The sequence below is a fragment of the Pristiophorus japonicus genome, chromosome 1 (assembly GCF_044704955.1).
Source record: "Pristiophorus japonicus isolate sPriJap1 chromosome 1, sPriJap1.hap1, whole genome shotgun sequence".
NCBI classification, from domain to species: domain Eukaryota; kingdom Metazoa; phylum Chordata; class Chondrichthyes; family Pristiophoridae; genus Pristiophorus; species Pristiophorus japonicus.
Window position 1 is genome coordinate 132,256,549 of NC_091977.1, and position 16,989 is coordinate 132,273,537.

General features: G+C 42.5%; 1 protein-coding gene across 5 annotated transcripts in view; it reads right to left on the minus strand.

Annotated features, from left to right (window-relative positions):
- The window catches only part of LOC139265813 (sorting nexin-24), a 291,009-nt gene that overhangs the window by 21,637 nt on the left and 252,383 nt on the right, over positions 1–16,989 (minus strand). For all 5 annotated transcript variants that reach the window (XM_070883268.1, XM_070883286.1, XM_070883276.1 and 2 more), the window contains 2 exons: positions 9,372–9,466; positions 4,546–4,578 (listed from right to left, as the gene is read on the minus strand). In XM_070883268.1, the coding sequence (XP_070739369.1) occupies positions 4,546–4,578; positions 9,372–9,466 (128 nt within the window). The remainder of the gene's footprint in view (positions 1–4,545; positions 4,579–9,371; positions 9,467–16,989) is intronic.

Genomic DNA, 16,989 nt, shown 5'->3' on the forward strand with positions numbered 1-16,989 from the left:
AAAAGGAAAGCTTATGTCATATACCGATGGCTAAATAGTGTAGAATCTCTGGAGGAATATAGAAAGTTCAGAGGTAAAATTAAAAAGGATATTAGAACTATTAAGAGAGAACATGAAAAATTCTTGGCAAGTAAAATCAAGGAAAACCCAAAGATGTTCTATAAATACATTAAGAGCAAGAGGATAACTAAAGAAAGGGTAGGAACTATTAGAGACCATGAAGGTAATGTGTGTGTGGAAGCAGAAGATGTTGGTATGGTTCTTAATGAATAATTTGTGCCTGTTTTTACAAAGGGACAATGCAGATACTGCTATTGAGGAGGAGTGTAAAATTCTGGATGAAATAAACACAGTGAGAGAGGAGGTATTAAAGGGTTTAGTGGCTTTGAAAGTGGATAAGTCCCCAGGCCTGGATGAAATGCAACCCAGGCTGTTGAACAAAGTAAAAGAGGAAATAGCAGAGGCTTTGACCATCATTTTCCAGTCCTCTTTGGATTCAGGCATGGTGCCGGAAGACTGGAGGACTGCTAATGTGGTACCCTTGTTTAAGAAGGGAGAAAGGAATAGGCCAAGTAATTACAGGCTTGTCAGCCTAACCTCAGTGGTGGGAAAATTATTGGAAAAAATCCTGAAGGACAGGATAAATCTACATTTAGAAAGGCAAGGATTTATCAGGGACAGTCAGCATGGGTTTGTTACGGGAAGATCATGTTTGACCAACCTAATTGCATTTTTCGAGGAGGTAACCAGGAGGGTCGATGAGGGTAGTGCATACGATGTAGTGTAAATGAACTTTAGCAAAGCTTTTGATAAGGTCCCACATGGCAGACTGGTCACGAAGGTAAAAGCCCATGGGATCCAGGGCAAAGTGACAAGTTGGATCCAAAATTGGCTTAGAGGTAGGAAGCAAAGGGTATGGGCTGATGGATGTTTTTGTGACTGGAAGGATGTTTCCAATGGGGTTCCGCAGGGCTCAGTACTGGATCCCTTGATTTTTGTGGTGTACATTAATGATCTAGATTTGAATTTCCCATACCTCAGGAGCCTCTTATCAACAAGAGCAGATATTGATGGCGAGATCGCCTCCAGTGCGCCTTTGGTCGTCTGAGGAAGAGTGTTTGAAGACCAGGCCCTCAAAACTGCCACCAAGCTCATGGTGTACAGGTCTGTAGTAATACCCGCCCTCTTGTATGGCTCAGAGACATGGACCATGTACAGTAGACACCTCAAGTCGCTGGAGAAATACCACCAACGATGCCTCCGCAAGATGCTACACATCCCCTGGGAGGACAGACGAGTCCTCGACCAGGCTAACATCCCCAGCATTGAAGCACTGACCACATTTGATTAGCTCTGCTGGGCAGGCCACATCGTTCACATGCCAGACACAAGACTCCTAAAGCAAGTGCTCTACTCGGAACTCCTTCACGGCAAACGAGCCAAAGGGGGGCAGAGGAAGCGCTACAGGGACATCCTGAAAGTCTCCCTGAAAAAGTGGAACATCCCCACTGACACCTGGGAGTCCCTGGCCAAAGACCGCCCTAAATGGAGGAAGTGCAGCCGGGAGGGCGCCGAGCACCTCGAGTCTCATCGCCGAGAGCATGCAGAAATCAAGCGCAGGCAGCGGAAAAAGCGTGCGGCAAACCAGTCCCACCCACCCCTTCCCTCAACGACTATCTGTCCCACCTATGACAGGGACTGTGGTTCTCGTATTGGACCGTTCAGCCACCTAAGGACTCATTTTTAAGAGCGGAAGCAATTCTGCCTCGATTCTGAGGGACTGTCTATGATGATGAGATTTGAACATGGGGGTATAATTAAGAAGTTTTCAGATGAAACTAAAATTGGCTGTGTGGTTGATACTGAAGAGGAAAGTCATGGACTGCAGGAGGATATCAATTTACTGGTCAGGTGGGCAGAACAGTGGCAAATGGAATTTAATTCAGAGAAGTGTGAGGTAATGCACTTGGGGAGGGCTAATAAGAAAAGGGTATAAACATTAAACGGTAGGCCACTAAGAAGTGCAGATGAACAAAGGGATCTTGGAGTGCTTATCCACAGATCCCTGAAAGTAGCAGGCTAGGTGGTTAAGAAGGCATACGGAATGCTTGTCTTTATTGGCCGAGGCATAGAATACAAGAGCAGGGAGGTTATGCTTAAATTGTATAATACACTGGTTAGACCGCAGCTGGGATACAGCATGCAGTTCTGGTCGCCGTATTATAGGAAGGACGTGATTGCATTGGAGAGGGTGCAGGGGAGATTTACGAGGATGCTGCCTGGAATGGAGAATCTTAGTTATGAGGATAGATTGGATAGGCTGGGAGGAGACCTCATTGAGGTGTATAACATTTTGAGGGGTCTGGATATAGTAGATTGCAAGGGCCTATTTCCTTTGGTGGAAAGGTCAATTACGAGGGGGCATAGGTTTAAGGCGGTTGGTGGAAGGTTTAGAGGGGATTTGAAGGGAAGCTTCTTCACGCAGAGGATTGTGGGGGTCTGGGACTCGCTGCCTGGAAAGGTGGTAGAGGCAGAAACACCTCACATTCAAAAGATGCTTGGATTGGCATTTGAAGTGCCGTAACCTGCACGGTTACGGACCTAGAGCTAGTAAGTGGGACTAGACTGGATAACCTCTTGTTGGCTGTCACAGATACGATGGTAAGTACTTCAGGAAATCTAATACGGCCAGAGTGATCTCCTGGATTAGTTTCGATCGCCTGGATGGGTCGGAGAGGAATTTTCCCAGATTTTTCCCCCCATTGGCCTGGGTTTAGTTTTTTTGGCTCTCCCAAGAGATCATATGGCTCTGGTTGGGTTGGAGTATAAAATGTTGCAATACATAGAGTATCGCAGTTGTGTGGGGAGGACTGGTTGGGCCGGATGCTCTTTACCCATCTGCCATTGTTCATAGGTTTATATGTAACCTTCAGGGCTGCTGACTGAGGGCCGCGTGGCTCTTTGTCGGCCGGCGTGGACATGATGGGCCGAAATGGCCTCATTCCGCGGTGTAAATTTCTATGTTTCTATGTTTCTAAGATGAAGGCATCATGGCAGCTGTCAGGACAGCAGGCGTTGCCAGTGAGGATCATCTGCCTGTGATCGCAGACCAGCTGTACGTTGAGGGAGTGGTATCCCTTGCAAATCCGAAAGATCTCTCCATTGTGGAGTGGGGCCCTCAATGCCACATGCGTACAATCAATGGCTCCTTGAACCCTGGGGAAGCCCGTTATCCTGGCAAAGCCACGGGTCGCTCATCCCGATCTCCCCTTGACATGCTGAATTTGTTTGCTGTAGAAAGCGTCAGTCTCCTGGCGAATGCAGCAATGTACTGCAAACTGCGAGATGTTGCATACATCGCCTACAGGAGACTAGAAGGAGCCAGTAGCATAGAGGTTCAGTGCTGCTGTCACTTTCACTGCCACTGACAGCGAGGTCCTGGTGCCGATTTCAGCTGCCAGGTATGTCTGCAGGAGGTTACAAAGCTCCGTGATTACCTCCTTGCGGAACCTCAGCCTTCTTAAGCATTGCTCCTCGGACATCTCAAGATAAGAGTAATGCGCGCGGTAAACCCTGTGTCTGTACGGCCTCCTGCCACGCTGTTTGGGGCCTCTCCTCTGGGGAGGATCCACATTTTCCATAAGCTGTCTCTGCAGCCGGTGCCTTTCAAGTCGGCGCCGCAGGACAACGTGTTGTGCCATCACTGCCCCCATCACTTGGCACAGGTCACAGCGAAATGCAACTTTTAAATGTTCTCGATATGGAATGCAACAATGTGTCCCAGATACTAGTAGTCAATCTGTCGAGTCAACAACAGTACCATGCTAACAGTCTGTGTGAGCATCAAATGCAGCACTGACTGAGACCTCTGAGCTCTGGCTGCAACTCTCTTTAAATAACGCCCTTGTGCAGTCCAACTTTTTCAGGCGTCATCGACGCCAACTGTTAAGTGAGACAGTAAAAATTAATGTGGCGAGAAGGGCGCCAAGGAAGTGTTGCACGCGTGCTGACGTCATGATTTCCATGGCGTTAGCCGCCGGTATGTTAGCTTTTAACATCTGTAAAAAATTACCACCGAAATTCTTCGCGTCAGGCATGAACAGCACCAAGCGCCATTCCCAACCACCTAACTCTCACGACGTTATCAGCAGGCGTTAGCAACCGAATTTCAACCCTTTAATATAGTCAGAGTATCTCACTTCCTGTGACCATTGATTGTCACTGGACATTTGCGACTTCAGAACAAACTGATTTTCAATGCTTTAAAGGTTGCTTAACACTAGTAAGATGGTGCTGGTGGTGGAGAGTGTGTTGATGAGATATGTGTGGCTCTGTACTTCTGCTTCCTATCAACTGTTGTCCTCGTTCTCAAAGTAACAGGTAGATTGAAGAAATGTTTTTTTTTAATTCCTAGAAAATTTGACTTTTATTTTAATGATCTAATATTGGTTAAAACTATAGTCCAAAATAGCATTGTAGGAAACATTATACAGGAAACATTTTTTAAATGGGTTGTAGTCCTATATATCCTGATAAAGGTCTTACCTGAATTCTTCAGATTCATAGTCATCAATGGAGCTAAAAATAAAAATTATTTTGATATATTAATATTGTACTTAATATTTTGTCCACTATATATACCTATATAGTTACTGAAAGTTAGCCAGAAATTTAATAAATTGATACGTCAGTTTTCTGTACAGACTTTTAATTGTCCCACAACCACTATCCTTTGACAAGAGCGCTGAGGTAGTAACACCTCCTCAAAGTCAAAACTCTTTCCTGTTGATCTACCATAACTAATTGTTGAATAGTTCCCTGCTCATCCAAAACAGCCTGAGGTGAACTTGCAAACTCTTATTAGGAGTTTGTATTATTGCCAGGAGTTCAGTAAAGCATGCTGGTGGGTATGACTCTGGAGATTTACTGTTCACATTTTCCTTTAACAGATTTTTTCTTGCGTCCTATTGTTTTCTTTATCTTTACAGTTTGAAAGAGAAAAACTTACCCAAACTGCTTAATTTTCATTTGATCACTTGATTTTGTTTTTGTTTTCTCTACCTTTTTCTCATTTTGTTTTCCTTTTAATCATTTCCTTTTTTTCTTATTTGTTTTGGTCAATCTCTCCATTACCTTTATAGGTAGGAGATGGAAAGTCACTTTATTACCAAGAGAGACAGATCTTACCCAGGCTGCTCAGCATTTAACACAGCTCTATTATCTATGGACATTACAGTCTTTCTCTTATGAAAGGTAAATGTCACCTCCACAAAGGCAAAGCAGCTTGGCAGTGATGCAAACCATCCTTCCATCTTAGTTGCAGCTCTGATCAAGAATTTTAATCGGACTGGTTATGATCTGGGCTCTCTCACAACACTTGTGTTCATGGCAAAAAGGCAGTTTCCATAAGCAGGCAAGTTTCCCATGTACCCATATACGTGTGTGGGCTATTATGCTCAGATTTAATAGTTCACCACCAACTGTGGTATATTGTTTATCAGATGTCACATGGGGTGCCTACCATGTTCTTTTCCAATATATCATCACATCAATAGGTCAGTTCTTACAGAATAAAACTATATCAGAATTTACTTATAAATTAATTAATGCACAAATGCCAAATGATACATTAAGATACTGAATTAATGTAGACGGTGATATTTTGAACGGCATTCTCACCTACTTCCTTTTGCGTCCGCGCCTGGAAAAAAGCTCTTCCCCATAGTCACTTATAACGGCACTTTCAAACTCCCAACTCTCCAGTCTATGGCCCTTTCATTTGCCATGATACTTCTGCAGCTGTTCAGTCACACCCTCCCTCCACCTTTGATGTCCTTGTCCTCAGTAAATCCTTTACTCTCTCCCACCCTGGTCATTCTCCCTGGTATGGCCTCTATCTTCGATTCCTTAAATCCAAGGGTGTAGACTTGAACGTATGTAGCGCGCAACTGGTTTAACCATTCATTGCCAGATCTGGCTGGACCATATCAAGCATTATAAGGCCCTGTTCCCCTCTGCTAAAACTGCTCACTACTTCAGGATCATCCTAGAATGTAAAGATAACCCTGGCTTCTTTTCTCTACTACAAACCTGCTCCGTAAACCCCTCTCCCCTACCTCCTCCATCCTCACCTCCAAGAACAGGTGTGAGGAGCTCACAGAATTATTTGTTACCAAGATTGAGACCATCCATTCAGTTGCCTCTGCTACATCCCTCTCTTCCCCATGCCAATCAAACCAAGTTGCTCCCTAGGTTCCCCCTGCCCAAGCTTGAACTCACATCTTTATCTAGTTTCTCTCTTATCTCCCCCCATATCCTCGCCAAGCTCATCGTGTCCACAAGACCTACTTTCTGCTCTATTGACCCTATTCCCAGTAAACTGGAGACCACACCCATGCTAGTTAACATTGTAAATGGTTCCCTCTCCTCAGGGACTGTCTCCCTCCCTTTCAAATCTATCATCATGAAACCCCTCCTCACAATAAACACTCCTGACCCTTCTGTCCTTGCAAACTACCATCCTATCTCCAACCTCCCTTTCCTCTCCAAAGTCCTTGAACGTGTTGTCGTTCCCGCAAATCTATGTTGAACCTCTCCAATCAGGTTTCTACCCCTGCCACAGCATGGAAATGTTCCTGTTAAAAATCACAAATGATATCCTCGGTGACTGTGGAGCACTTTCCCTCCTCATCTTTCTCGACCTCTTTTCAATTTTTAACATGTTCGTTCACACCAGCCTCCCCCAACACCTCTTCTCCATTGTCCAGCTGATTGGGTGAGCCGTCATCTGGTTCCACTCTTACCTATCCAGCCAGAGCCAGTGAATATCCTGCAATGGCTTTTCTTTCCACCCTCGCATCATTATCTCTGGAGTCCCCCAAAGATTTATTCTTGGCCCCCCTCCTATTTCTCATTTACATGCTACCTCTTGGTGCCATAATCTGATGACATGACATCAGCTTCCACATGTATGCTGATGACACCCAGGTCTACCTCACAAACATCTCTTTGGACCCCTCCAATGTCTCTGGTCTGACATCCAGTACTGGATGAGCCAATAATTCCTCCAATTAAATATTGGGAAGTACTGAAGTTGTTGCCTCCTGCCCCTTCCGCAAACTTCTTGCACTCATCACCGATTCCATCCCCATCCCTGGCTACTGTCTTAGGCTAATCCAGACTATTCAGCAATCTCAGCATCCTATTTGACCCTGAGCTGAGCTTCCCATTCATTATCCTCTCCATCACAAAGACTGCCTACTTTCACCTCCTTAACATCGCTCATTCTACCCCTGACTCACCTTATCTGCTGCTGAAACCCTCAACCATGCTTTTGTTACCTTAAGACTCAATTATTCCAATGCTCTCCTGGCCAGTCTCCCAACTTCCACCCTCGATTACTTGAGCTCATTCAAAAAGCTGCTGCTTATATCTGAATCTACACCAATTCCTGTTCATCCTTCAATCCTTTGCTCGCTAAACTACATTGGCTTCCAGTCTACCAATGCTTTGAATTTTAACATTTTCATCCTGGTGCTTAAATCCCTTTATGACCTTATCCTTCCCTACATGTGCAACATCCTCCATCCTTACAACCCTCCCAGAATTCTATGGTCTTCCAACTCTGAACTCTTATACATTCCCCCACGCCCTTTGGCTCACTATTGGCAACTGTGCCTTCAGCCATCTAGATCCTAAGCACTGGAATGTTAAATTGGAGATGTTGGGAGATCGTGAGTCAATGTATATCAGCAAGGACAGGAGTGATGGGTTACGGAACATTGTGCAGGGTAGAATATGGGTAGTTTTGGATGATCTAAAGTTTACAGAGCTTCGAGGATGAGAGGCCAGCATTTGAATAGTCGAATCTGGAAGTGACAAAGACATGGGGCTGGATTTTCCAATGCATCTCTGCCCAGTTTCTCGGCGGTATTGGTCAGTTTGGGCAAAAACCGGGTTGGCGAAAATTTCCAGAGAGAATTCCGCCTGAGGTTTGGAAATACCACTGGGGAGCGGACCGCCGACGTGCAACGACCAAAAACCGTTATGCCCAAGTTTTGACTCAGCGGTGACCCGTAGGTAAGTAGAAAAAAAACGCCCATGAGAAGTAGCGGGAGCTGGGCGGTAGCCCTGCAAAAAAAGTAAGTTAAAGGGGTTTTAATAATTATTTTAAAATTCTTTTATAGCGATTAAGTTGAAAAGGGTCCTGAGAATGTTTTCTGATTTTTTAATTTTATGTCTTTTGGAAAAAATATTTGTGTTTTCCCCATTCCTAGGCCCAACATGCAGCCTCGGTCTAAATTTTCGTAATTACCACACATTTCGTTTTAGAGCCGCTCGATCAGCCGAAGATCGCGTTTTCCGCCGAGAATCGGGGTGTAAGGTCCATTTTTTTTTGCCGGGCGGAATTATTTCCTTTTTTTGGGGGGAATTTTTCACCACGGTAATTTTTAAATCTTAGTGGTATTTTGGGATTTTTTTGAAATTCTAGCCCATAGATTGGAATGGTTGCCGCAGAGAACATGCCATCTTTTAAGGAAACACTGAATCATTATTTGAAACAAAATAAGGTTACAAGGCTATGAGGAGAGCGTGGGGTGGTGGATTAGTTTTGGATCACCCAAGCAAAGAGCAGAGAAATGATGGGGGAAATGACCTCCTTCTGCACTGTAAACTTCTACAGTTCCCCAATTCCAGTCAGGTGATTTTACCTTGTTTCATAGTATGCAAAGTATGCTGTCATGTCTGCTAACTTGATGCCGTACGTGAACTTTTTAGCAGATGTAGAGTTTATTGGAGAGGTTAATGACCAAAAAAAATGCACTTGTTTCATTTCAGTTGATTTCAGCCTTGTTCTCTTCGAACATATAGAGTAGATGACAACAACCATGGCTTCTCCCCACCCTATCTCTGTAATCTCCTCCAGCCCCACAAACCCCAAGATATCTGTGCTTCTCTAATTCTGCCCTTTTGAGCATCCCTAATTATAATCGCTCAACCATTGATGGCCATGCTTTCTGTTGCCTAGATCCTAAAGCTCTGTAATTCCCTGCCTAAACCTCTTCGCCTCTCTATCCTCCTTTGAACTTACTTCTTTGACTAAGCTTTTGGTCATCTGCCCTAATTTCTCCTACTATGGCTTGGTATCAATTTTTCTGATAGTCATGTGAAGCGTCTTGGGACGCTTTACTATGTTAAAGACGCTATATAAACACAAGTTGTTGTTGTTATAGAGTGGACTCTATTATATTATTTACTACACCGTAATAAACTGCTTTTGTTGTCTGTAGAACTGAAAAAAAGCATATCTCCTGAGGAGTTTGCATATGTGCTGTGATCGATGTACATTTCAAAGTAAGTATTCAACTCACCCACAACTTTCAACTTTTGGTAAAGAAGGAAGATGACGAATGTTAAGAAAATCTAGAAATATCTTGGGTAGTTCTTCATTCTCAATCAGAATAGCCTATTAAAAGATATAAATTAACAACATTTATTCAAAACTTATTGAAATGCAGCTTTCACAGTGCATTATTGCATATTGTTACGTGTGCACATGAAAACAATTGGATTTATTGTTGTTGTTGAAAACAGAGGAAAAAGAATTTTAATTAAAATGCATATTATAAGCTTTAGAAACATAGGCCTAGAAATTCGATGAAGCCCGAAAACGGGCGGTGCCACCCAATGTTCCCCCTAATTATTTTTTGAGTGCGCGGCCCATTCACAGTTGCGCAAAACCTAACATTGGAAAAGCCGGACCTGAAATAAAGTTTTTAATACAGTTGATTGCTGTTGAGTAATTGGAAGTACAAAATCTGTGGTGTTTCGTTTCACTCAGTACTCATTGTCAACTGCGTTACAAAAAAACCGAAGTAAATGGGTATAATAATAAAACAAATTCTGGCAGCAGCTTTCAGGTGATAAATAAACCACTGCCTCTTGAGTGACACAAGTGACCAAGCCCTCAGTTATGAGGCATTAAAACACACCACGGATCATTTAGTCCAAGGATTTTAAGTGCTCTTTAACTACAGTCAGTATTTGTAGACTATACAATTCCGTTTTCCCAAGTATTAAAACTTGTTTTATTTACTGTTAGAAGATTAAAATTACATTTCAATTCAGTCCAGTCATAGTCACAAACATGATAGCAAACCTACTAGATTTATCACAATACAGCTGTACCACCGAGTACCAGGGAGTCATACTTTGAGATGGGCGACGGTAAGCGTCTCTACAGTAGGAACATACACAAAATGTTCCTAAATGGTATACCACACACAGTGGAAATACATTTAAAATACAAATTAAATATAGTTCAGTTTAAGTTTTTGTCACTTTCTCAGATGCTACATTTAATTAGACAGGAAGTGACCAAGTATCTCAGCAGTTACAGATTTGTTTTATTCCAACAGTTAGTTGCAGGTTTGAGTCACAGTGTTGTTACAGTTATGGCAAGTTTAGTAAGTTCCTTGTCTGACCGCTGAATAGAATTCAGCAATGCATATAATTTGACAGGAGGGGGAAGGGCAAAAAGTCTGCAAATACATGCACAGTCATGGAAGAACAGTACAGTGTAGAAAATCTTTTCCTTCTATTACATGGAGAACTCAATGTGTTTTTTTTGGGGGGAGGGGTGTAGGGATTGATAAGAGCAGACAGAAAATATAAAAATGGCAGGAGGAAAATACATACTTGATATGATATACTAAAGTTTGTCACAACCAATCATAATTATAACAAGCCCATTCAAAGGGTTAATTATTGCTGGCAATGTTATTAGCCATTAACTACAGAGAACAATCTACCAATCACTGCTACAACTTTTAAATAAACTGTATTTGTACCAAGTATAGATGAGTGCCTATCTTTACCATTGCCAAATGTATTTAAAGCCAGTAGTTCTTGCCTTTCTTGTTGCACTGGAGCTAATAAAATAACCCTGTGTACTTTCAGTTTATTCCTGACTAAAGAAAAAGAGTGAATGTCAAGATATCTAGTTATTCTTGTATAATGTTACTATCTGTCTCCTCATATACTTCCCATCTGTGTCTGATTTCCTTTGCATTTCACATTCTCAGATAGCAATTAAGACAATCGATCTCATTGCCTTCATTTAGTGGTAACTCTCATTGGCCTTGAAATTTGGTAGTGTCTACCCGCAGAGTGCTAACAGCCGCGCTCAAATGGGGAGGTCCGAGGAGCCTGGGAGTTTGGGCCTCGGACCTCATTATCATGTAGGTGGTGCAGCGATGGGAGCTGGCACAGGTTTGTGCACCAATTTTCAGGTAAGTGAATGGGGAAGAAGATCACGGGGGTCTGGAGGAGGAACGGTTGAGTCTCGGAGTGTGATCAGAGGGCTGTTGGGGGTCGGGGGAGAAGATCATGGGGCCAGGAATATTGTTGGGGGTTGGGAAGGATAGCAGGTTGGGGCCAAGGAAAAAGATCGCAGGGGCCTGGAGTATTGTGGGGGGGCGGGGGGGGGGCGGTCAGGAGTGCTGTCGGGGGGTGGGGTTAGGAGGTCGCTGCCAGGGTCAAAGAAGAAGATTGGGGGTGCCTGGAGTATTGTTGAGGGGTTGGGAATGCTGTTGGGGGGTAGGGCTAGAAGGTCGGGCCGGGGTGGTGAGGGGGTTGGGGAGAGATCGAGGAATGATGGGGGGGTGGGGGTGGCCTGGAGGTTGGAGTCGGGCATAGGGTCAGAGATCTCGGGACCGGGAGTGCCGGTGATTATGGTAAGTACTTCACTTTTTAAAATTCCATGATGTTTAGCTTTGGTTTCTGGGGGACAAGCAGCACTGGTGCTGGCTGCCTCAGATTTAAACCAAAGTTTCATGAGGGAGCAGAAGCAGGTGTTAGGCTCCTTATTTGCATACGTTAATGGCCTAACACCTGCTTCAGACGTGGGTAAAGAACGCCTTGTTTGGCCTTTACCAATATGGTTCCCGGCGTGGCCCACACCAGACCAGTAGCTTCATGGTTACTTTTGCTAATATCAGCTTTTTATTTCCCAGATTTAAAAAAAATTAATTCAAATTCTCAAACTGCTATTTGAACTCACGTTCTCTCGAATGTTAGTCCAGTCACATAACCACTACATTATTGAATAAAGAGGAAAGTGAAATACAATACACAAAAGTGCAAAGCAGCTCAGAGATGCTAATGTACACTTACTTGGCCTGAGCACACAATCAAAATCATCTATGAGGCAGAATAAATTTCAAGATCCAATTTTAAAGAAAGACGTGCATTTATAAAGTGCTTTTCACGACAAGTGGACGTGTCAAAGCGCTTTACAGCCAATGAAGTACTTTTGAAGTGAGTCACTGCTGTAATTAAGGAAATGCAGCAGCCAATTTGCACACAGCAAGCTCCCATAAACAGCAATGTGATAATGACCAGATAATTTGTTTTAGATGTTGATTGAGGGATAAATATTAGCTGGGACACAGGAGGATAACTCCTCTGCTATTCTTCCAAATAGTGCCATGGGATCTTTTACGTCCACCTGAGAGAGCAGACAGAGCCTCGGTTTAATATCTCACCTGAAAGACGGCACCTCCGACAGTGCAGCACTCCCTCAGCACTGCACTGGAGTGTCAGCCTGGATTTTTGTGCTCATGTCTCTGGGGTGGGACTTGAACCCATTTTAACTTCAATGGAAATGGATGCCAATCCTGCTCGAGAGTGAGAGTCAGAGGTCCAAAAGATTTTAACTGCTGAGGCTCATTTGACTCCTGTCGGTCAACTGGCAGATAGCGGCAGCCTGGCCCGCAGGAGAGGATGAAAATCGGGTGACAAACAGGCAGCCTGCCGGCATCAGAAAAAGGCTGATAATGGGGGTGGGTCTCCGAAGATCTCATGGCTGGAGAATGGAGTAGCCTGAGGCAGCAGAGGCCCAGACTTTCCTCGTAGAGCCCAGAGTAGCATGAGTACTGTGGGAGCCATTAAGGAATTTTTTTTTAGCTGTCCTGCTCAGGAGTGGGTTCAAATTACCATCGGGGTCCCATGTATGAATGAAACACAGATTTGCATTTATTAATGAGACTCCGACCGCAGTGCAGTGTGGGCTTCATCCGCTGCAAAAACTAGCGGTATTAAAATTGCAAATCGGCGGGAACGGTGCAGGAAATGGAGCTGTTCCATTTTAACTCCTCCCCACTTTTTTCCTGCTGATCGGGGGGTGGGGGGGGGGGGGAGTTAAAACTGCACTGTCAGTCTCTGAACGGTTTATCTTAAGTGTTTTTTTTTTAAACAATTTCCCTATATAATTCAACCATTATCCACGTTCTTATCATCACTCTTTTTCGCTTCCTTTGCCTGAGCGCCACCATACAATAATTCATCCAAAACTTTGCTGTCTACATTCTGTCCCACATCAAGTCCCACTTGCCCTCACTACTCTCCTAGCTGACCTCTATTGGCTTCCTGCCCCACAATGGACTGAATTCAAAATCTTTGTCCTCATTTACAATCCCTACATGGTCTGACCCTTCCACATGTCTGATGTGAACAACTTTCATTTCTATCGTAGCATGAATATAGAAAGGCATCATAATGTGCTTCACAGAGGCATGAGGAAAACAGAAGCGGTTCCAAAACCAAACCCCGTGGATTTTCGCTACTTCCACCCATTCTGAGAAACTGCCCTGAACTCCTACTTGCTACCTTTCCCTACTACTGTACCCTTTCATCGTTTTCAATAGTGTTCTGTGTGGTACATTGTCAAAGGCTTTCTGAAAGTCTATGCCACATTTGCTGCATTTCACCCGCCCACCAAATTTGTCACCTCCTCAAACAGCTCGATCAGGTTTCTCAAGCATGATTTTCCTTATTGAAATCCACATTGGCTGCTTCTAATTATTTCCTCTTCATCTAGAAATTTTTCAATTTTATCTTTAATTAACAAATTCTAAAATGTCCCCTAGCACAGCAAATAAAACTAACTGATCTGTAATTACCTGTAGTTAGCTCTATCTCCATTCACAATAGAAACCTGAAATTTTATTACAAAATCAAATACTGCGGATGCTGAAAATCTGAAATAAAAACAGAAAATGCTGGAAATACTCAGCAGGTCAGGCAGCATATGTGGAGAGCGAAACAGAGTTAACGTTTCAGATTGATTTCTGACAAAAGGTCATCGACCTGAAACTCTGTTTCCCTCTCTACAGATGCTGCCTGACCTGCATTTTATGTTTTCATTCCTGAAATTTTATTTCTGAGGCCCCGGCTGTTTCTTCCCCCATTTCCCCCAGGATCGTTGTTACCAGTTGCTGTCAGAAATCCCATCTTAGTCAGTCCTTCTGCAACTGATTTGTATCCCAGATTTGCCATTGGGGCTGGAGATTTTCAGCCCACTGTCTTTTTTTTTTAATGAGAATGCAGAAAGAATATGACTCGATCAGCTGCAAAAAATTGTCCAGAAAAGATATCTCAATTTTCTCACCAATATTTGTCTGGGATTTGGATTCAAGTGCATCAGGTGCCTATTACTCATGTAGGAACCGCGGCATTGAGCTTTAACAGGCTATTCAACCTCAGGTAGAATGCAGCAGAATCCTCATCCGATGTTCATTTTCACACACTTTCAGCAGAGATTTCTAATTAGTGTTTAAGTGTGAGAAACTGGCTTGATCTTCTCAACACTAACCCGTGGGCGCAGGGGTTAACTGTAGCATCTGTATAGCATCTGTATTGGCACTCCATGTAAGGTCAGTCATCCTAGCACAGATGTGGCATCAAACTGGGTTCTTACTGCATTGTATGGCTGAGCTACTGAGTGATAAACTTGCTGAACTATTGGGGAAGCTTTCAAAGCAACTTCAATGTCTAAGGTTTAACCTTCTACATGGCATAAGGCAGCACAAAAATGGCTGTAAGAATATACCCCCATTTTTATTTTCTATAAACCACTATTCAATGGCCATGCATCCACTTTATCTTATTTAAAAAGCATAAACAGTGTGGAAATCAGAGGGTTTTTTCTTTTCATGTGTTGAGGAGACAGAAAAGCAACAGCAATAAAACCTACATTTTTTTGCCTCTCATTTTATTTGGGGAGGGGTTGTTATTTTATTTTCCAGGGTGTAACCTCATCCATCATGTTAACAAAGAGGAAAGTCTAGCGAGTGTGTGTTCAGGGATTTACTTTGGGTTATTAATGCAGGATTTAAGGAATGTTAACAAGGTGGGCTGTTTGTTAAGCTTGACAGATCAGCTTACAATGCACTGGTCACATACTCCATCTGTACACTAATGACATTGAGCTGGCATAAGAACTGCTGTTCCATGCCTAACACAAAGAAGAAAAAAAATCATCATTGGGACCACCAACTCGTTTGCATACTTGTAATGCAGACAGCCATTTGGGATTGCTTAACTTTTGGGTACTTGTACAGAGGATACTGATGAGTCATAGTTTACTGCATACTATGGGTTAAAATGTTTTAACCATTTGCAAAAGATTGTTTCCCTCATCTCTAAAATTTCATTAATACTGTTGCATATAACCAGATTTATTGTGTGTGTACTTGTGCCAATGTAACAGTAGAAGTAACTGCATGCTTACAATGCCACTTCATTTAATCCAACAACTAGGTGTCCTCCCCATCTCCCAGATGGATGGACATTTTACACAAATGTATTAGCAAACATGTATTTACGCAAGAACATTTTTACATCAGCTTCATTTTTAGGGCAGTATTCTAATCAGACTTATTGTTCAAACACAGTAAATAACTGAGGAATCAAAAATGCTTCCATGATCATTTTTCCATTGCTAGTGTTATAGAACAGATGCTCTCCATAGGGATTCTCTATTCCTAATCAATATTACTACTGTCCTAATGCATTCACAGGATAAAATAAAGGATATGCTGGGTAAGATTTTTTTTAAATCTAAAAGTTAAAATCATTTTAAAAAACAATCAAGCAATAGGGAATTCTCTCCGGTGTTCTCCCGATCGGCCGCTTTAACTTCAGCAGAAGATGCCTCGGCAACAACCCAGTTTCCGCATCTATCTGTGGTTTCCGTTGATCTTTTGCAGTTACGACGGCTGATCGGGAGAATCCCTGAGGAAATTCCCGGTGTAAGTATTTACCCACAGAACTGCTATTTCTTGCAGGGACTATTGGACATCATAAGATCATTATGTGTGCTTTTACAGTATTGTGAATTTCAGAATAAAACAGAATTGAAAACTTAGTAAACAATTTAATTTTTAAGAACTTCCAAGTAGTCAAAATTGTTCAGAAGGTGTGCAGTGTAATAACTTATGCACAGGCTGCAATGTTTTAGAAGACAGAGGGGGTCAGAAGACATGAAACAAAGAGACAGTGAAGTTCAAATGGTTAATCAGTGTTACCTGAACTCCAAGATATATAACATCCTCAAAATACACTCAAGAAAGTTTTCTGCTTCAGAATATAAATACATGAGTTTGTGGACAAAAAAAAATAAAATTTTTACTAATAAAATGCTCACTATTTTGGATGTCATCAGATTTGCTGAACTGAATCACTGCCAATCATTTATTATGCTATAATGTACATACAACCATATAAACATGCATCATATTTTGAATCATCAGGAAAAATAATTATAATAGAATATAGCACATATCAAGTTCATAAGGTAATTCAGTACAATATATGACCATTGTAATGAATGGTCTTAAAAAAATCTTAAAAAAATAGATCTTAGCAATTCTGAGTAGAAAGGGAAAAAAAGAAAAGGGTACATTCTTAGAATATTGATTTCTGCTCCTCTCCCCCACCATATAACCTTAGTTCTACCATATTGATTTTTTTTCCTGTAGTGTGGCCACTAAAAGCCTCAAATTTTTAAGAATCTGCCTCTTAGCACAGCTCTCCCTGTGGAAGTTGCTGATTACTTGCACATGTCCCTTCACTGACATTCCATACACCTAATTGTCAGATTTCTTTTCTGTTTCAGTGAGTAAAATGCAGTCACCATATTACAGAGGG